Source organism: Electrophorus electricus, chromosome 7 (genome assembly GCF_041902795.1).
Source record: "Electrophorus electricus isolate QZ-2024a chromosome 7, ASM4190279v1, whole genome shotgun sequence".
In the NCBI taxonomy this organism is placed as follows: Eukaryota; Metazoa; Chordata; class Actinopteri; order Gymnotiformes; family Gymnotidae; genus Electrophorus; species Electrophorus electricus.
The window spans coordinates 24,771,898-24,793,069 of record NC_137503.1 but is presented as its reverse complement, the minus strand read 5'-3'; the positions used below and the strand labels follow the sequence as shown (position 1 = coordinate 24,793,069).

The 21,172-nt window shown below is 42.2% G+C and overlaps 2 protein-coding genes across 5 annotated transcripts; one reads left to right on the top strand and one right to left on the bottom strand.

Moving 5' to 3' along the window:
• Positions 1-928: 928 nt before the first annotated feature.
• On the top strand, positions 929-13,508 carry reps1 (RALBP1 associated Eps domain containing 1). Of its 4 annotated transcripts, none has more exons than XM_035524158.2 (20): positions 930-1,712; positions 2,969-3,092; positions 3,837-4,030; positions 4,392-4,548; positions 5,169-5,281; positions 5,703-5,865; positions 6,273-6,336; positions 6,676-6,830; positions 6,967-7,088; positions 7,987-8,067; positions 8,414-8,501; positions 9,110-9,205; positions 9,330-9,402; positions 9,668-9,798; positions 9,918-9,985; positions 10,166-10,339; positions 10,976-11,065; positions 11,319-11,467; positions 11,572-11,677; positions 11,980-13,508. In XM_035524158.2, the coding sequence occupies exons 1-20, from the start codon at positions 1,560-1,562 to the stop codon at positions 12,046-12,048; spliced, it is 2,370 nt and encodes a 789-aa protein (XP_035380051.1). In that variant the 5' UTR covers positions 930-1,559; the 3' UTR covers positions 12,049-13,508. The 4 variants fall into 4 exon arrangements, 3 of the variants coding, with proteins under 3 accessions (XP_035380051.1, XP_035380050.1, XP_035380052.1); XM_035524157.2 differs by having other exon boundaries at positions 5,166-5,281; XR_014124556.1 differs by lacking the exon at positions 11,980-13,508 and having other exon boundaries at positions 929-1,712; positions 5,166-5,281; positions 10,976-11,144.
• Positions 13,509-13,978: 470 nt separating this feature from the next.
• clu (clusterin) lies at positions 13,979-19,402 on the bottom strand. Its single transcript, XM_026998321.3, has 9 exons — positions 19,245-19,402; positions 17,627-17,756; positions 16,604-16,752; positions 16,319-16,489; positions 15,674-16,046; positions 15,361-15,501; positions 14,943-15,169; positions 14,361-14,536; positions 13,979-14,252 (listed from the first exon to the last, which is right to left on the bottom strand). The coding sequence occupies exons 2-9, from the start codon at positions 17,712-17,714 to the stop codon at positions 14,249-14,251; spliced, it is 1,329 nt and encodes a 442-aa protein (XP_026854122.2). The 5' UTR covers positions 17,715-17,756; positions 19,245-19,402; the 3' UTR covers positions 13,979-14,248.
• Between the last annotated feature and the right edge of the window lie 1,770 nt (positions 19,403-21,172).

Here is a 21,172-nt window from a genome sequence, read left to right as displayed (position 1 = left end):
GACTTCATCTTGAGAATACCTTTCCACTGTGGGATCAGTCTCTGTAATGAGTTCAGAAATTAACATTTCAAGAAGAAATCTATGACCAAAGAAAATAGACATTATTTGGCAGGTGGAGTAAGTTGACTATGAACATACTTGCAATGGAGAAAATATTCATATAAACTACCCCTTGGATAGGTTTATTTGTGTGTGTGTGTGTGTGTGTATACATACATATGGAATGATACATTTGTGCTCCACTACACTGAATTCTAGCCTTATATAGTTTAGATGTCTGTTCGTGCCATTGACTATGCCATTGACTAATATGAATTGTACATACGGTTCGTGCCTGTGATTGTTTGCTTGTTAAGGGGCCCTCTAGTGGACATCTACCCAATCATATGCGGCAGGGTTGCCTATTTTGTAATTGCTGCACATTTGAGTTTTCTGTTTTCATGTCAGGCACAATTTTAAGAAGTAGGTAGTTATACTTATAATATGTATATATATTTTTTATATCTAAACAAACAAGGAACGCATAATGCAACGAACATAATGCATACATTAATATAGAAGGTTTATACTTAGTGGCCTTGAAAGTTTCAAAGTGAACTTCTGATCAGACAATTTGATCATGCTCCTGTATGCAATGCAGGTGGAATACATCATATGTTGTCATAAGATATTATAGTTAATCGATTTCTACAATATATGAGTATTCAAATCGCATCTGAAACTTTAGTTTGCCCCAGGCAAAGCTCGGACCACCCCATAAACATTTATATATTCGAGCGACATCAAACAAGAACTGCATTTTCTCGTCTGAGAGACAAACATAATTTGTCTCTTTATACCTAATAAATAGCAGGGATTACGCTCATCTCGGGATTATTCATCCGGCAATTGTCTATCCGGGTCCTCCATCGAACAGACACACTAGGACTGTATGATGACGTCAGGGGGACGGGAATGGCGGCGCTGTCTGTTGATGGAAGGAGCCCAAAGAGCCCGAAACTTTATTTCTAGGAAAAGTTTTAAATTAAAACTCGATCTTTCTACAGACGCCTCGCTCCGTCGTTGAAAACGAGTAAAGGGCACAGTGTTATTACTTCCTCTGAAAAAAAAAGCACAGCGTCAGCGGTTCGGGAGTTGATTAGCTAGCTGTCCACTGCGCCTCTGACTTGGTGAGGCGAGCTAGCGGTTAGCGTGGCTAACGATGTTGTAAACTGGCGTCGCAGTTTGGCTTGAACGGAGCTACAGGGACGCTAGCCTGCTAGCTACTGCCCGTAACTTAACTAGTGTGTAACCTAACGTTAAAGGTTTGGCACGCTACTATTCTGTTCACACTTCGTCTTTGTTGTCCCGTACATTTCACGTGTAATTTTAGAATAGCTGAAAAAAAAGACTGAAGAAGGATATTTGGCCTTTGCTAAGCGAGTCCACGCCGCGCTCATTCGCCCTTATCTGGACAGTCGGTAGCTGTGTGGCGAGCTAGTCGAGCTAGGGACACCACAGCCTTCGTTTCTTGCTGGCTAACGCTAGCTAGCTCGGTCGTCATTGTAGTATATGCCACAATGGAGAGTTTAACGTTAAGCGATGTCGAGCAGAAATATTATTCAGATTTGTTTGTCTATTGCGACGTGGACAACACTAAAAAAGTGGCATCCAACGGCAAAGTTCTTGACCTTTTCCGAGCGGCCCAACTGTCCAACGACGTGGTACTCCAGGTAAATGAACGTTAAATAGCGAACATAACGCTAGCTGTCTAGCGTTATCAGCTACGAAACTGATTGCCAAATAAGCTTAAGGTGTGCGACTACTCTAGCCACCTAACAGACCTGTAGTTTATCTGCATATAATTAAACTGAGTTTTACTAAGTCATCTTGTGTAGTTTCTTTATCTGTAGATTTAACTAACGATAGCAGGGTGATAACAGATTAGATCATTCATAATATTGCAGTCTTTTGCGAAGTTAGCTGGCTGGCTGGCTAGTTAGCTAACGCTAGCTTGCTGCATAACTATTTTTTAAAAACAGCCCGCATCTAATAACTGGTCAGTTGTAGATGATTAAACCAACTAATGAGCTTTCACACTATGATGTACTTGGCTAGCTAGTACACACATCCCTGGATGGCTAAACAATACATTTTATGAGTAGTGTGTGTGGCTAAATCCGTTGGGTCAGTACAGTTATTTTCCTTTTCACCGCTTATAAATGGATATCGTAGGTTCGTTATCTTGTGTACATGGAAGCCTTTATTAGTCATTTAACGTCTTGTTTGTTTCTTTTATACTCTGACTGGTAAGATATGATTTCGATGTTAAAGACTATTTAATATAGGCTATCTTTTAGTTAGGTTAAGTATCTAGATTAAACAGCCATAAAAGGACGTTAGTATATCGTGCATGGCAGAAGTACGATTTTGCACCATGTGTGATTTAACCTGGTTATTTAATTTTAAATGGCACACAACTTGTGTATCCACAAATAATTAGCTCTCCCTCCTTTTTGCACTTACAGCATTAGGGCTAATGTTTTTGTTACCTTGGTTGATATCTTGATTTCTTGTTACAATATTTATAGTAGATATCAGAAGAAGCCACATTTCTTACTGATTGTTTTGGAGCAGTTGGGAGAATCTGAATTCCAAAAGTAATCTTATGCTGTCTCAGCAAATGAGGACTTTGCCACACTCACATCTAGGATCCAGTAGTGTAAATGCAGTGGCTTGGCATACAGAACTGTATGACAAGGGGCGTGTCTCTCATGCAAACTTTTCAGCAAATTTCATGCTATTGATTTTGGTGAACTGAAATAATTTGTCACTAGATTCAGACTATTCATTCATTCCACCTGAGCGGCCGGGGGGCGGGGGGGAGCAGTTTCATCCAAATCTGAGTATTGCTACAGATGTAGTCATTAGTCATTCTTGGCAATTTGTTAAAGGTCAATATTTTGCACTGTTCTTATTTGTTCTTCAGATTACTGAACTCTGTGGTGCCACTCGTCTTGGCCATTTCGGCAGGAGTCAGTTTTACATTGCATTGAAACTCATTGCTCTGGCCCAGTCTGGCCTGCCACTTCGTGTAGAGAGCTTAAACAGTGGTAAGCAAAGACACTTTTTTGCTTTAAAAACAAATTAAATATGTCTCTTTATGAATAAAGTTATAATGCATATGTCTGGTTAATTGTCTGCTCAGTTTTATGTTGCACTTTCCCGTGTGTTTTGTACTAAATAAAAATCAAGTGGGTTATATAAAATGGTGTCTCAAATCTATCATTTGAATCTACCCCATAAGTACTGAAAAACTTGATTGTAGGTCCTGTGGTCTGCAGTAATACTTCACCCCATTAACTGGTCTGTGCAGTTGTCTCTTAGCCAAAGAGTACTCTTTTGTCAAAATGCAAACAAAAGGCAAAGTGTGTGTTCTGTTGTCCTCCCCTGCAATTTTTAGTTATCTAGCCGAAAAGCTCTAAACCCTGCATTTAGACATGAGGAAATGACTGGTTTCAGAGATGAAGGAGTGAAAAGCGGGTGCCGATGTAAATAAGCAGGAAATAAGGACATCCCTGTATGCCTGAAGATACTGTAGAAGAATGGAAACTGAATCAACAGGAAATTGCAAAAGGGGCCCTTAAGCACAGATACAATTTGGAAAGGCTTTTTCCTTTATTTAAAATTAACCATGATGTAAAAGACCTGAAGGACTTTAGCCTCCCCAGCTTGTTCTGCATCTGGTGATTACATTAGACAGTTGGGTATGTCACTGTGTCTTAGCTAGTTATATTTGCAAATGTATCATTACACAGTACTATGTATATGTTTATCTGATATGTTGGGTTTTGCAGTCAAAGACCTGCCCCTCCCTCGCTTTGTGGTGGGCAAGAATGAACAGGAGTCCAGGCACACAGCCATGTACCCAGACACGGAGAATCAGGGGCCTTACTCCAGTGTGATTCCCAGGCCCCCAGGCAGAGTACCAGCCAAAAAATTGTCCACCCATGAGGTGATCCAGCCATGTGTGTCTGCCGTGGAGCCTCAGGTCAGTGTACTGCTCTTATCTGCTGATCCACTCGTATCTCTGTGGAGTCATCTTGCATCTCTTCTTATTGTAACTGAAAGTTCCCGTATTCCCCAGTTGGATAATCGGGGTTGCTTTTTAAATTTCATTATAAAAATCTAAATTTATTTTAGACAGGCAAATTTGGCCCTTCAAAAGCAACTTACTAGTACTGATAATGTCTGTGTCCTTTCTGTTTGCCTCAAGTGCCAGTCTCAAACATGTCTACTCCCTGAAGCAAATGTTCCAGACCACACCTGATTGGACATAGGCCCAATCCAGTTAACTATCAGAAGGCTGTGGTAGTTGTGTGATAATGGATGTTCCATCTCTCTGACCCCAGCCAGACACTACGTCTCCTGTAGTCTCACCTCACCAGTCCCCGCCCACCTCGCCCCATGCCTGGAGAAAGCACAAGCGGCAGGCCAGTGGAGGGGCTGTGGACAGACCACCTGCCGTGGCAGGAGCCGCCTGGCCACCCTTTAGAGAAGCACAACCAGGTACCCACTGCCAAACACACACATGGAGGGCTTCCTCTGCCATCGTTGGACAGGCTGACTGGTTGTTTAAACTAACCAGCCCACAAAGACATTAAAGATTTTTGTCATTTGTCCATAACTGATATATTGTTGAAATGTCAGACATGATTAGACATCAACATACATTAAGCAAATATAGTCAAATCATGCTTAATAGATCTTTATAAATAGAAAATTAACACGCCTAATCGAAGGAGTTGCTTCTTGAAAGGCTGTCAGCGCAAATTTGATAAAGAGGAGATGAAGTGCCTTGCTAGAGCAACAATCTTTCCTTTGTGAACTCGCTGCTGCTCTTCACGCGCTGGCCCCTGGCATCACTGTCCTGTTTTAACTTGTGAAATAAAGCGAAGGATGGCATTGATCTGGATTCTTTCTGAAAGTTATTTTTATGTCTTTGAGTGCGTTCCTATAATTTGGGGAGCTTGTCTGTTCATGACGTTCAAGAGTCCCGTGTATAGAAAAACGCATGTTTATGATGTCCTTTAGAACAACCATTAAGCACCATCTCGATGTAACCAGTGTTTCTTCATTCCCCTCCTCCCTCTTCTTATCCACCCCCTCCCTCCTCCGTTCTGCAGCAGGTGATGGGATGTGGGCTTCCCATTCACCTCCTCCCGTTCAGGAAAGCTGGGTCAGTTTTACTGACACGCCTCCCTCCAGCACACTTCCGGCAGTGCACCCCTCTTCCGCTCAGGTAGGGCGGCGCACGCCTCCCTCCATCTGTTGCCTTTCTCACCACTCTGACGCTTTTAAAAGCTCCTTTGTTAAAGGTGATCGCTTTCATGAATGGGTCAGCACAAAGTCGTTTCAATATTTGTGTAGTCCAGACGTAGGATTTTTTTTCTCCCGCACCTTGCCTGAAACAAACAATGCAGGTATCTGTGGGAGCTAAGCAAATATTTACATGTAAAACAGTTTAGATGCTGTGCCTTCCTACATGGGTAAATATCTTTAATGCTTGCTTTGGCTGTCTCTTCCTCGTAAACAAGTTCTAAACATTACTTTATGGCCTCTGAGCTCATATTGTTTTCATCTTTGCTCTCGTTGTCCTCTTTTGTGAAGTAATCTCATTCCCATCTCTGTATCCTGCCGCCTCCACTGTGACTTGCCCGCAGGAGAGCACAACAGTACGAACAGTGGCGTCTGCAGCAACAACAAATGAGATCCAAAGACAGGCCAGTGGCTACGAGGACCCCTGGAAAATCACAGATGAGCAGAGACAGTATTACATTAACCAGTTCAAAACTATTCAACCTGACCTGACTGGTTTTATTCCTGGCAAGTAAACACCTGCCTTTGTTTCCATGTATATCCATACAGTAGAGCTGCACAGTGTGTGTTTTGGTTATTATTATTGTAGCTTTGATGCACAAAGGTGCAATATGTAAACATGCCCTTTAACACAGAGCAGAGGTTTAGTGTGCTGTGAACACCTTGATCAGTCTCATATTTTGCGTTCATATGATGATTTTGCTAACCAATCTTAATCTGTTTTATCAAACATATGCCAATGTGTATGAAATTAGTTTTAAATACAACATATAGCAGTATATTCTCAGTATAGTTTTTTTTTTTTTCCAGCCTTTACTGCGGAGCTTTATTATAGACTTATTAAGATTACATTTTTTGTTTATTGTGATCTTTTGTATTATCTAATAAACTATTGGGATACTGTTGTTTTTCAGGCTCTGCTGCAAAGGAGTTTTTTACTAAATCAAAGCTGCCTATTCTAGAATTGTCTCACATTTGGTGAGTAGCTTTATTGAGTTTACTTTGTCCCTCATTGTTTGTGCTTGGCTTGGAAAACATTGCTTAAGCCTGTTCAAAAAAATAAATATCTAAAAAAAAAAAAAAAAACCACAACCATAAAGTATTGTATGTTGCTCACATGTAGATACTTTTGGCAGTGATAATTGCAGTAATGGTGTATGTTATGATGTTCAGCACTGAGCTGTCTGAATGACTTTGCCTGAGTCATGCTTTTAAGAGGAAGTTGTCTTCCTGTGCAAACCACAGACTAGATCTTAAATCCCCCCAACATATAAAATTCACAGTGTCAGCATAAACTGTTTTTTCTCTTCCCTGCAGGGAGCTCTCAGATTTTGATAAAGATGGTGCTCTCACTCTGGATGAGTTCTGTGCAGCGTTTCATCTTGTAGTCGCGAGGAAGAATGGTTATGACCTTCCAGAGAAGCTTCCCGAGAGCCTGATGCCAAAGCTGATTGATCTGGATGACTCAGCAGGTAGGAGAGAAAGTATGGCAAAGTACCCTTTCCTAATCATATCAGCGTCGTGGGATGAAGAGGAGGACATCAGGCATACAGCATGTGGATGTGTGTCTGTGCCCGTGACTGTACGAACGACGCCTGTGTGTTTCAGGAGTCCCGGAGTCTGCCCCTGAGGTGGGTTTCTCCAGTTCTCCTGTGGAGGTGACCCCCAATAAATCTCCCTCCATGCCCTCCCTGAACCAGAACTGGCCAGAGCTCAACCAGAGCAATGAGGTTTGCCCTACTGTACTTCACCTCAACTGAAGTGTCTGTAATAGACTGGCTGGATCCATTAATGAGATTACAGCAGTTAGTTCCCCCCCGGCTTTTTTTTTTTTTTTTTTTTTTTTTTTTTTCTTTTCTTTTCTTTTCTTTTTCCTCCCCCCTGTTTGGAAATCAAGTGGAAGTGAGAACAACTATACTCATATTTTTCAAATATACCTGGTTTGAGGTATACTGTAAACGTTTTTCAGTTGAATTCAGTTTTTACCTTTTAGTCTATATGACTATTGAGTTCATTTTTGGTGACTAGATTGGATATGTCATACAATATTTGTTGGATTTGGTCATGGTTATTGGGCGTATCCTGCCCATATGCAGTTGTGACTCGAAGTCGCCATCATTTGTATTCACACTGGTGATGGTTCATTACTGCACAATGGTCAGTCGCCCTACAACTAAGAAGGCATATAGTAGGGCCTGAGTGGTCCAGCTGCGTGATGTTTTAACCCCATCATCAGGATGGTCCCATGTCCTCATCATACCCTAACCAGACCTGGCCCTGCTCTCTGGGTAGAAAAAAAGCCCTGGTTTCCCCCACATCATTCTGCCGTTTAGTGTGATGATAGCCAAACTAGTCTGTTGCTAGTAGCAGTGTGAAAAGATGGCTGATTGTGTCTTGGGAGGAAGTATATGCATGTGTTTTGGATATTTAAAAAAGGAGGTGCCTCATTAGCATTATTAGCATATGTATGTGTTATTAGCATATATCTCTCTTCCTCTGTGTATATTGTTGAGTGGACCGGAAACTGGAAGCTTTAGGTACACTGCTGCTGTATACTGTAGGCTCCGTGGTGCTGTTGTGAGTCCAGTGTACGCCCCATGCTGACATGTCTCTGCTCTGTCTCTCCAGCAGTGGGAGACTTTTAGCGAACGTTCCTCAAGCTCACAAACTCTGACCCAATTTGATTCTAACATTGCACCAGCTGACCCTGTAAGTCAATCACTTAGTGCTCTTTCATGATTAATGATTTTTCATTAACCCCCTGTGCCCTCGGGATTCTGTCTTGAAAATGCATGTTTTCATTGCAAATTCATCTGCATTACTGGCCACGAGACAATTTTTTTTGTTTTGTTTTGCTTGCTCAGCTTATGAAATATTCTGTCACGCTCGCTCTTCACATAACTTGGTCTAGGTAATGACAGTTTTGTATAGCTATCTTTATAGCATTTTTTAATTTTATTTTTTAAGGGGAAAGACTGATCACATAGCCTACTGAATCATATGTGAGGAGGAGTGACTCCTGCTGTGATGACTGAGACATGAATCTATTTTACAGGATACAGCAATAGTGCATCCTGTGCCCATCCGTATGACTCCCAGCAAGATACACATGCAGGAGATGGAGCTGAAAAGAACTGCAAGTGGTAGGGGAATTTTTTTTTAAACTTAAGTTTTTATTCTGTACAACACTTCAAGTGGGGCATTTTTTATTTATGGAAAGGAGATTTGTTCTAATGCCCTCTTTTTAGATTTCTGTGTTTGTCATATGAGATCTGAGCCTCTTAGCACTGCAAGTGTCTAAGTTTGGTTTATTTGTCACGTACATAGTCATACATGGTGTAACTCGCAGTGAAATGGTTTTGTGAGTGCTCTGTCCAAACTGAGGAACTGTCCACTGGAGCGAAAAAAAAGGTTCAGACGGCTAACAGCCAATTACTAGTGATTTGTCCTATTGTAATCTAGTCACGCAGTGCTTCTACTTACATTGTGGTTTTGAATGAATGGATGAGGATGTAGTTTGTCATTTGTTGTAATTTAGTGAGCTGTCTCCTTTAGAGTTTGTGTCTCATATGATCTAAAACGTGTTTTTTTTTTGTTTTGTGTTTTTTTGCATCTTCTAAAGCATGTCTTAATTCCATCCTGATTTTACTTGAACATTGTTCAAATCATGTATATAGAAGGAACAAACTGATTAATTTAAAGGTATTTTAAAGAATTTGATTACTCTGTGTTTTGCTTCTTCGTTTTACAGACCACACACATCCAACAAGTCCATTAATGGCTAAACCACCTGAACTTTCGGAGGAGAAAAAGCTAGCAGCAATCAAATTTCCTGGCAGCACTGTGGGTAAGTTTAATAAAGCAGCAGTGAGCTGCTTTCAGCTTCACAGGATTGGACTGAGCCTTGGCAGCAAAGAGGAGTTTCTCAAGTGTACAGTGGAGTCTAAGGTTTCTGTATTTCTGTCTTACAGGTGACGGCTATAGCAGCTCTGACTCTTTTACATCTGATCAGGAGCCTATCTCAAGTGCTGTAACTAGACAGAGGTAGTGGTTTATGTTTTGTAGATTTTGCATCAGTGGCTCTTGATTCTATTTTTTTTTTTTTTTTTTTTTTTAAACGGTAGATGCACTTTACCTACAAGAAACTTATCAAATTTGTAGGAAATATGTAACTAAATCTGAAGATGTGCACTTTTACCTAGAATGCCTTGAATTACAAAGAAAGTGGTTGAAGTCATTTTATGCCCCTAGTGGTTTGTGTTGAGTGTGGTGCTGGCGGTCGTTTTGAGCACATGTATGTTCCCTGCAGGTCTCACTCTGGGACGTCCCCTGAGGGCCTGAAAGCTGTGGCTCCACCGCCGCCCCCTCCCCGCCCCCACGCCTCACACTCGCGCTCCTCCTCTCTGGACATGAACAGGAACTTTACCGCCGTCGCTGCAGGTGCAAAGAGCCCTCATGGCCACTCTCCCGAGGCCGCTGGAGTTGTCGTTCTCCCTGTGTTCTGAAAGGGTGTTTGGTTGCTGGGAGACTGAGTGCATGTTGTGTGTTGTGTTTGCCAGGAACCCAGCAGCAGGCAGGAGTCGTAGCCTTTCCACCTGCTGTGCCTCCTCGACCCCTACCGACACAGGTACTCCTCCCAGGGCGAGCTACTATAATGTTTCTGCAACCATACAGGAGAGATTGTTTTTCAGTTGGCTAACGAGGTGTGGGTGGGGGTGTGTGCACACACATTTAATGTTTGGGTTTGTGTGTGTGCGCCCACACACGTTCCTGCGTGTATCTCATGTTTTCTTGTCTCCATGCTCAGACATCAGTGCCACATGGGCATCGTCCTGTAGATGGAGACGGTCTTCCAGCACATTCCAGCACCTCGCCCCAGCAGATGCCAGAGCAGCCCAACTTTGCTGACTTCAGTCAGTTCCAGGTCTTCGCTGTGGAGCAGCCGGTAGACGATGGAGACACACAGCAGGATGGCGGGCAGGTGGGCCCAACATTCTTCTACCGGAGAAAACCATTTAAAAAATAAATAAATAAATGAAAACTTAAGGGAAGGTTTCCTGGACAAGTATCAAGCCTTCCTTGGAATTAATTACGTTGTCAATGGTGAATCACGTTTGGAATCTATCTAGGCTTGGATTTAATCCAGATTGAGGAAACAAGCTTTACATTTTTATACCTGTGGGGTTGTAAACCTAAATCTGAATTCCAGTACATCACATGAATTATAACAAATTTTAGGAATGAACAGGTTACACTCTGTTGACACAGACCAAATGTGGTTTTGGTTTGGTACTAACTAGGTACAAACTAGATTTCATTAGAGCCATATGTCCATGTGATGTCATTGTAAAATATAATGAAACTCCACATTTTGGCTCACAAGAGAAAGCCTGGTGTGTGTGTGTGTGTGTGTGTGTGTGTGTGTGTGTGTGTGTGTGTGTGTGTGTGTGTGTGTGTGTGTGTGTGTGTGTGTGTGTGTGTGTGTGTGTGTGTGTGTGTGTGTGTGTGTGTGTGTGTGTGTGTGTGTGTGTGTTGGTTGGGGGGTACCAGCCAGAGGATGGGAGAGAGCCGCCTTGCTATTTGCAGTGCCTCAAGCGGCCCCTTGTGTTCTGTGCAGGTGGAGAAAGGTGTGGACGCTGCCGGGGCTGTCAGAGCGACGAAGAATGACACACAGGCTGAGGAGCGCACTCCAGCCACTGTGAACTCTGTACGCTCTCTCTCCCTCCACACCTGCTACACACTCAGTGTAGGGCTGCAGCTAACTCTAACTCACGTTTCTTCTCTGTGTAAGATGAACCTTACAAATAAAATGTATTTCTCACCATATGTTTCAGCAATGAGACCAGTAATTCTGGACGCTCTTGTACGAGTCCACACCCACATGCATGGCCAAGCCAGCGTCTTGATTAAGCAGTGCTAACGCTTTGCAATGACCAGGCGACCACTGTGTTTCCATGCAGGCCAAAGGCTCCACTCCTCTCGCCCCGCCTCCCAAACCTGTCCGGCGGAGGCTCAAGTCGGAGGATGAACTCCGACCCGACGTGGAGGACCACCCGCAGAAATCTAGCGTTGTCCCCGGTGTCCTAGCAACCCAGGCCTCTATTCCGCGGTACGTGTGCCCACAGAGTATGCTCTCACTGCTTCACACCTCTGGATTTTATGACCGTGGCGGTGTCCCATGCACTGACATGTTCTCGGTTTCATTCAAAACAGGTCTATTGGGAAAGATAAAAAGGCTATTCAGGCTTCCATCAGAAGGAACAAAGAGACAAACACCGTTCTGGCCAGACTCAATAGTGAATTACAGCAGCAGTTGAAGGTGTGTAAAGACAGGTTTTTAAACCAGTTCTCCACACCCTGAGCTCCCAGCACACCTACATCAGCTACATAAGCCTCAGCAGGCCTCGGTTACCTGACCCTGGTGTGCTTCGCCCTAGAACGTGACAGAAATGTGGAGCCTCTGGAGTTCCACTAGGACTGAATTGAACGTTTAAAGACATCCTTGAGTGTAGACACTTTTTAGCTCCCTCTTTTTGAAGTAATCTCAAGAATCAGTGACTTGTAGAACAGAATCTTGCAAATAATAATTAACTCCCTTTTTTTTCCCCCTTTCTTTTTCAGGACTTGCTAGAAGAGAGAATATCCTTGGAAGTTCAGCTGGAACAGCTGAGACCGTTTTCCCATCTTTAAGGTGTAAAGAAAGCTGTGATGGGAATGGTCCAGTAGATCCTGTGGGAGGACACACATTTCAGCCCCTTCTCCCCTGCTCCTCCAGCTGCAATCCCCATTTTGCGTGAAGGAGGAGTCTGCTGCCACCGTCTCCTCCTCTTCGAACTCCTCCTCGCTGCTCTCACACATCCCATCCTGGTCTTAGAGTGGGATGTGCTGAGAGACGGGGGATAGGGATGTAGTACGTTTTGGCACTTTTGAAGAAACCGAGTGTTTGCCGTTATTAATGTCAGTCCTCTTGTCTTGTGCAGAATGGAGTTGGCTGGTGCCCACTGCTGAATGTGGGAAGTAGGGGGTGCTGTTTAAGACCCCCTGCTCACAGTGATGTTTCTGGGGGCACAGTGGTACCCCAGCATGCTCTGATAATCGTGTTAGCCAATGGGCCAGATGATCAGAGGAGGGGACTGACTTTGGGAAGATTATGCTCCGTTTCAGAAGTACGTTCATGAATGATTGTGCTAGGCACGCAATCATAGTTCTTGTAACCTCCCTAATCTGCTAGTGGAGGTCACGTCTATGCGTGTGTGTGCGCGCGCGTGTGTGTTTGTGTGTGTGTGCGCACGCACGTGCGCGTGTGAGCAACGGTTACAAATATAAGGCATAATGCAACAAAGACTGCTCTATTTTCTTCTTTTAACATCTGTGGTATAACAAAATGATTTTTTTTAAAACCTTGTACAGTCATTGACCTAGTGTAACAACAGATATTTTATTAGTGGGCCTCCACCCGACTCCCTCATAAGGACGCTGCCTATAGTGTACCTCACATGTCTGAACAGTCTGAATGCTTCATGCTTCAGGATCCTGCTTCCCTGTGATGTCACCTATAAATGTGAGACCTGAGATGGAATGACTGCTATTGTCTCCTTGCCATTCTTTTGTCTGTCCTTTTACTCCGTAACACAATTTTTGCATGTTGTTTGTGTTCATAGTTTATATAAAACTGCTCTTACAATTGAACCACTTAATTTGTGTCCATTATCTCAACTAGTATGACTTTTACGTTGTTATGCTGATTTAAATTCTTGTTTGGTTTTTACTTGGTCGGTTGGTCGGTCATTTGGTGTCTTTTCCGTTTTCTCATAATTCCATTTCTACCCACCTGTCTTTGAAGCCTTATTCTAGTCATTCAGGTTTTCACACCAGTGCTCCCCCAAACTGTGGAATCAAGGTGAGCCTTCCTTTCCTGCTGTTCAGGTCGATGTACTGTATAAGGGGTTGTTGTATATTGTATGATATACATCTTTTGATCTCGTATGTAAATTTGCATTAATTGCTGACTAACAGCAACTATTCTATTTAATTGCTTATATTATGGCTGTGGGATCATAGATGTTTAACTGCATGGATGTATCTCTGCAGAATGAACTAGCAGCTGTGTGATTTTTACACAAAATAAAGATGGCACAATATTTTAATAACTTATCCTTTATTGTCCATTTGCATTGGAAGATTTTTGTTGATAGGAGGTCCAGAGTTGCTGTAGGTAAATACAACATTAAATATTTAAAGGGAGCATCTTTTCACAGAGCCTTTTGTGAAGTACTCCTGCAGTTTACCTTTGTTACCAGCTGAATGCGAGATTGCAGTTTGAGGTGTGTATTATAACATCGACATGTCTCGTTAAGAGTTGTGCCTGCTGCCGCGGCCCAGTGTAATTTCGCTGTGAAGTGGCAAGAGTCTGCACTCTACAGGCAAAGACGGGGGCAGTAGAGCCCTTCTCATCTCTGATTCTCTGATTTGCCAGAGGAAAATGACTGGGTACAATGGCAGGCTGTTTTCCAAATTCCACTACAGCGTGTTTGACTTGACAATCATGTTCGTCTGAAGACCAAGGTTATGATCTGCTTATCCAATGAAACAATTTATATGGAAAAGAAGAGTAACTGGACTCCTTTACATGTTTTATTAACATTTTTGTAAGTGTACAGCTGGCTATTTCTAGAAGCACATTTATTTTCATACAATCTCCTGAGGGTCTTTTTTTGATGGTTAGAAGAGGATCATACAGCAGAAATAATGCTAGAGGATATCCAGCTAAATATGTAGAACGGCTTTCGGTATTTCGAGTGATTAATGCTTAGTACATTTTTCAGTGACTTGTGAAGCCGTTTCTGTCAGTTCCTTGACAGAATGTCCAGCCTGGACTCTTGCTCTTCACTTAACTAAAAGGAGGGGAAAAGAAAGCTGTTAAATGATTTGACATAACCCCAAAAAAAGAATGAATGCAGTGTTTTTGTGCATCTCTCTGCAGAAATTTCTAGAATACCCACACAATCATCTGTTTGTAGTGGTCCAGAGCCTCCTTTGCCACCATCTCTGAGAACTTGGGGTCATTCCATGGGATGTCCCCTGGCACAATGAAACTCATTTCTGGCTCATCAAACAGTTTGACTGATACGTTGGTGTCACCTTGCTTCTCTGGGTCCTCCGAAGTTCTAGATTTGACCTTTTTTATTAAACCAAAAAGTGTTTAGATTACTTCATTAGCTTGACTTTCTCTCTTACGCTTGTTCAGTTAAGTCACTAATTAAAACATTCCAAGACAGTCAGCATGTCAAAGGCATTTAGCTCTCACTGTTTTTCTTGTTTTACTCAGTTATCCAATGATGTTTTATGTTTTTCAGTGACATCTGTGTCAACTGTTTTAAAAAGTGTGGAAAAAAATGAGTGAATGTAATGAGAAAATGTTCACACTTTTGCTAGAGAAGCCTTTGCTGTGTGCTAAGAAAATGACAGATTAAATGGAACCTCATTTCAATTTGGTGTTTTAACTTTCAAGAAAAATTGACTCTAGGTTTTCCTTAAACAGGAATTGTTGGATTTAAATAAGCTTACGTTCAAATAAGGCTTACCACTTTGATCTTAAAGATACCATCCTCACTCTTGGTGTGATTGGCCAATGAGGACACCCAGCCAAACTGCTTGTTGAATGAGTCCAGCAGCTCAGATGTTTTCAACATCTCCTCCTCAAAGCTCTTCAGGAGCTTATTGTACTCCTGGGTAAATCTTTCCGCCAGGGCTAGAGCCTTTTCCAGTTCCTCCTTCAGAGGGCCTTCCAGTGGCTTCTTTCCAGAACAATCTATAGAAAAGAACCAGTATTGGCCAATCTGAAGCTTGACTATCAATATCTAATACATGGAATTAAAAGACAAGCATTACTAAATATAAACTACTGTGATTTACATTTTTTGAAAGTGTCTCATCAGTACAAGAATAACTCAAACGTCTCAGTATGTTCATTTTTTGTAATGACTTTGACCCCAAGCTCACCAATGTGCTGGATCTCCTTGCATTTCTCACATTCCTCTCGAAGTTTTATGCAGCCTGCAGAGTTGCGGCGGATCTCCCTGCAGGTCATTTTATCATCCCCAAATGGCTTAGTTATGACAACATCTTCGTTCTCGCTGCCCTCTGTCAAATAAGGACAAACGGGCAAGATCTGTGCTCTCATAACGCGGGCAAATGCAATTACATCTATCGGTAGAAACGGCCATTTTGCACACCACACAAACTCAGACCACACATCACATCCCTGCTATCATGTCACATGCACTGGAACATTAGAAAAGCTTGACTGGATTACCTTTAGCAGGAAATTCTATGTCACTTCCCATATAGGTTCCAAATGATCCAAATATGTTGCGAGCCATCTCCATCATGGGATGGAACATGCTTCTGAAGCCATGGAACTCTGAGTCATGGAGTGGGGACCTGTAGAATTGGGTGGGCCTACTGAAGATGCTGGGTGAGTGGTAGGGGTGGAGTGAGTGCATGTGGTCAAACACCCTCATGCTGTCCAGGAAGATGTTGTCCACTCCGTCTGCCACTTCACCATAGCGTCTCTCCAGGTCTTGGAAGCGCTGGCTCTGCTGTTGGTCCTCCTTCTCCAGAGTCTCAATGTTCTGACCATTGATCCAGATGGAAAAAGGGGACACCCGGTTCAAAAATTCCTCTAGCTGAAAGAAGGACAGAGAAAGATGAAATATATGGTTGCTTCTGAGTTGACGCTTCACTGGATTTCCTTTGTGAGGGCACCACATGTTTAGACATACAATTGCTTTCCCTCAAGACATTTAGACGTACTATCATTTTCCCTCAAGACAAATAATTAAGTGAATTATAGCTTAAATCTTTTTAAAAATCCTAATAGAGGACAAGATAGATGTCATGGAGGACTGTTAGACTCGCATGCTGACTGCATCACTGTGGTCAGCCCATGTCATCTCACCTGTCTGCCCACCAAACCTGAGCCACTGGTGCAGGTGCGGGAATAGTATTTAACGCAGGTGTTCTTCAAACACGGCTTACACTCCTCCCACAGAGCCTGCATGGTGTCGTTACACACGCTCTGCTCCTCATTCAGCTTCTCCTCCATGTCCTGCGCGGTCTTAAGAGCATCCTATAGTGCATGACAAGCTACAGATCTAGTACACCATCTTGCATAACTCTGGATATAATAACATATTACAGAACGAAAATGATTTCTGGCCATGGTGTGTATCTCCTCTCTAACCTCTTTCTGCTTCTTTGTTTTCTCCAAGGAAGAGATAAACTTCTTGTGATCTTCCTCAGACTTCTCCATCATCGTCTTCATCTCCTTCACCCCATTAATGGCAGTCTCAATCTCCTGATCCACGTACTTCTCACCGTACTGGGAGATCTCTGCAGACATGCGAGAACAGCTGCCATCAACTCTAGCTGACTTCTACAGAAAATGACAGTGCTAAAAATGTTTTATTGGAGTTTAAGAGCTGGCATTCCTATTCTTCACATGGAGTATTGTGGGTGGGGTATGGCACCAGACTACTGACAGAGGGCTTAACGGAGACGCACAGAGGTAGGTCAGGAGAATATGTGAATTCAGCCGCCGTCATGAATATAACTGACAGAAATGAGCAATGGGTCTTTGTTGGAGCCAAACTACATCCAGCTCTGTAGCCTTGTCTTCCACCACTGTTAGCATCACTCATCCATCTAATGTTGAAGCTAAAGCTTACACTGCTGATCAGAGAGTGCAGCACAAAACATGTAATTGTTTTTCCCAATGCAAACAGTTGTCAGTGGATGATTTTACATCCTTTCACTATCTCTGTGCAGTTCTGAAAGTGGTGCCAAAAATATTACTAGTAATTGTCTACAGTAATTGTCTACAGGCATCCTAAGTATAATGCAAATGTTATGATGCATGTACAGCTAAGTTTTATTTTTTAATTCTACTGAGTTGGACCCATTATATAATTGCTTATGATTTTAATATACGTATTAACAATCCCAAGGACAATTATGCCAAGGGATCTCTGATTTTCTATTTCTTTTAGTTGCTAGTTTATTTAGATCTATTTGAAAATTATTGTTTAAAATCAATTTTATTCATTTTATCATTTCAAATGAAATCAACAATTTTACTTATGTATGTAGCAATTCTCTTATTTGAAACACTTCGAATTGCTTCTGTCCATGAAAAGTGCTGTATAAATAATTTTGCCCTGCCTTGTATGTGAAGAACCACCATGGTCAGCTGGTGCATTGTACTTACGTTGGAGTTCCTCCTTGGAGGGCGGGAGGAGACACTCAACAGAGACGTAGAGCAGAGAGAGGCCCAGAACTGACCAGCACGCCCTCATCGTCCGTCACTCTAGCAGTTCAGCTGTCCGATTCAGTAAACTCTGAATCCAGAGAAAAGAGATGGCGTAAACTATGGAGTAAATCTGTGGTGGGGGTCATCAGAGTTAATGATTTTCTTCATGTATTGCATTGGGTCATGGTGAAAGTGACTAAACAGTGACTTTTATTTTATGAATGCATGAGCTAACCTGGGCAGCTATTATCATTATGTAACAGCATGTGGTTCTTCTTACTTTGCCATTTGGGCAAGTCATCATTGCACAGACACTGGAACCCTAGCTCCTTTGTGTTCATATGGCTATTAATAGAGGACAAAATGCAATATCTTTGCTTTTTGGTAATTCTGATAAGACAGTGGGGTACTGCTTTCATCTGTACCAGGCCTCGGCCTGGTGCCAACCCTTACGCATGCAGCAACGTCTGACTGTAATGCTTGGAAAATGCCTGCGCGCTAAGTTAATTCAGGAAAAATGTAAAACTTTGAAGCATGCAGTCTGATTATATAAGAGGCATGCAGCCCTCTGTATTCCTTACAGAAATGTGAACAGTACAGGCTGGTGGCTGGGGACAGCACGATGGTGCAGGCCCCCAGCAGCTCGGGGAGCTGCTCCCCCCAAGCCCTCTACAGATATTATTGTTTTCTCAATGTGATTAGAAAAATATATATATTGCACACCTAACACGGGATTAATTTGTGGGCCGGACAACAGGCTATTTGGGTTCAGCAAAGGCAAACTGCTGTCGTTATTGTGAGAAATGTATCCATGCAATAATTTAGCCTCTACTGACACCCTGTGGGGATTATATTCTGTTATTTCCTTTTATCGCACCAGTGATTCAAAGTTTTTGGTTTGATGGGCCTAAGGACAAACAGAAAAAGTATATGTTCGATGCGGGATTTTTATTTATTTTTTTAATAAATCTGTCCTGCAGGTAGCCCGCTTTAATACCGGAGGGTTTTGCGCGTTATTATGAAGATGACGTTCTGCTGCAGTGAGAGCGCGCTATGACAGCAGCTGACCCGGTTTATTCCCCCGTTACCTCAGCCACCGTCGTTTGGGCCAGGGCATCAAATTCGCTTCTCTATCCAAAAATCAATAGCGTTTATCTCAGGCGAAAAACGATTCAGTTCGGCAATTTAACGACTCTGGCAAACTATTCGTGAAAAAGCCTCAAGGAGGGTTAGTTAGTGAACTCCCGTTTTTCATAATATCCAAATATCATTTTATGCTGGGTCATGCTGTGCAGAATCGGGAAAACGGTTTATTTTGGTTTTCGGTCATGAATATTTGTAGCCTGTGTTTTAATGCATGATTTCATTAGGCATGACATGACAAAACAGTGCTTTTTTAAATGCGTAAACGAACACATATATTTCATCTATATACATCATACGTTGCAATGTTAAAAACGGTAAAACAAATAGTTGCGCATGCTGCGCAAACGCATCACTATAAGCCTATCAGACAAGCGGAGCGCACAACATTCATCGTTCTATTCCCCTGCCTGTGAAAATAGCACGCACTTACCCAGTCGGGGAAACGCGTCCCTTCTCCACAGCCGATGCGCAGCTGGAACTAGCGTCCTCCGCTATGCACGGTAGTCTATTTATACCGTTCGGCGCGGGGATGTTGATGGCGTGATTCACATGACTAGAACGCTGTTGTTTTGGACTTTTCCAGAAGTTATTATTACAGGCAGAGCTTTGGCACACATGACCAGTAGTGGGCAATGTTGTACTAGCCATGTCATCTAAGCGCTGCCTGCAGCATGTCTGAACTCAAGGTTTACGGAAAAACAGTAAGGCATTTACAGGCAGGGACAAAATGTGTATCCTTTATTAATGCATCCTAAATTATTGTCCACATTACAAAGTGGTGAATCATCAGAGTCACGGGAACTGAATACACAAGCCTAAAGAACCTACACAAATTTAATCTGGATTACTGATTGTCTAATAGAGTCATATAATCAATTTAAAACGCCCAGAACAGTCGTGGGTATTTATGTTTCTGCAAACAATTGCTAAAATGTAAATGCAAATGTAATTCTGCAGGTTATGAAAGGCAGACTTTACAGCCATGCATCCAGATGTATCAATGCCCAAGTGGGATTTGTGACGCACACTCATTATGTAAGTTTTTTTTTTTTTTTTACTTTAAAGTGGCCAAAACTCCTGAAGAACTGGGCTAAGACCTGAAGAGATGTCACACATCCTGCTAAAGTGGGACTATTTCAAGGGTTTGTCCTGCTGACAGTACAGGGGCGGATGCCTCTTTACCTGATAAGCAAAAAAAAATGCATCCTTGACTTTTTTTGCCAAACATAAACCTGTGATGAGTCTCAGTCCACAAAGGCAGCAGTGTAAACAGTATTTTTCTGTTATGTCAAATAATGACAAAATATGACATGCTGTAGACGTCACTGTTGCATGTTGATCTAGACAATATGAGTGCTGTTTTTGCAAGAAGGCAAGTAGTAGTTTATGAGGTTGCATAGTTCGTGTAATTACTTGCCATGTCTAAATCCTTAGTAGAGGTGTTTGTCAAGTCTCTCTGGCCCAGAGGAACCAAAAGGTTAGGAGAGCACAGCTGCAGAATGAGTCAGATCTGATTAAAAGCTGTTGTTGAGCACTGTGACTCAAATGGATGTAAGCAGACATGTCTTAACAAGATATTTCTCCCATTTTTTTCATTTGCTCTCATGGAAGAGTAAAAAACTGACTGGAACTCTGTAAATTTCTGCCTCGAGCCATCTTTAAATGTGCCCTGCACATTAGTGACTTCATGGTTTAAACAACATAGACAACATGCCAATATTGCACATATAAGTGTGCTCCCCAAGGGATTTTTAGTATTTTGTTAATATATTGTTTAGATTCAATGACATCATGTATTTTTATTAACTAGTTTCATAAGTACCAATGTACCATTGTGTGTTTGTTTCATTTGTGCTACTCCCTTGCAAAAGACCTTGTAAACCTTAGTAGCAGGCTCTGTATTCTAACCTCTGCACCCTAATGTTATTTATCACTCTTACTTGTGAAAGGTCCCAAGCAATGTTAAACACCCAACTTAGTTCAGATGAGAAAATGAAGCATAGTAATAAGAATGATATATGAAGACCTGCTGCATTTGGTTAAACACCCCATGATGACAAGGGATATGATGTCTTCATTAAATTTGGGTCTTGTGCTGAAAATCTTAAGTCACACTCTTGCCACTCAGTTGTGGCATTAATAAATTAATAAACCTTTATGGCAAATAAAAGGCATTGATTCCAAGTTAATGAATCAACATTAAACTAGGTGCACGATTCTGTGTCAGGGCATATGGAAATCTTTTTGGCCAATTTGAAAACCCAAGTATATTGGATGTAAATCACTGTCTGTGCTCAAAAAGCAAGTGAATTAGCTGAAAGGGCTTCATTTGGAAACCTCAAGAAAAACAGTTTCAGG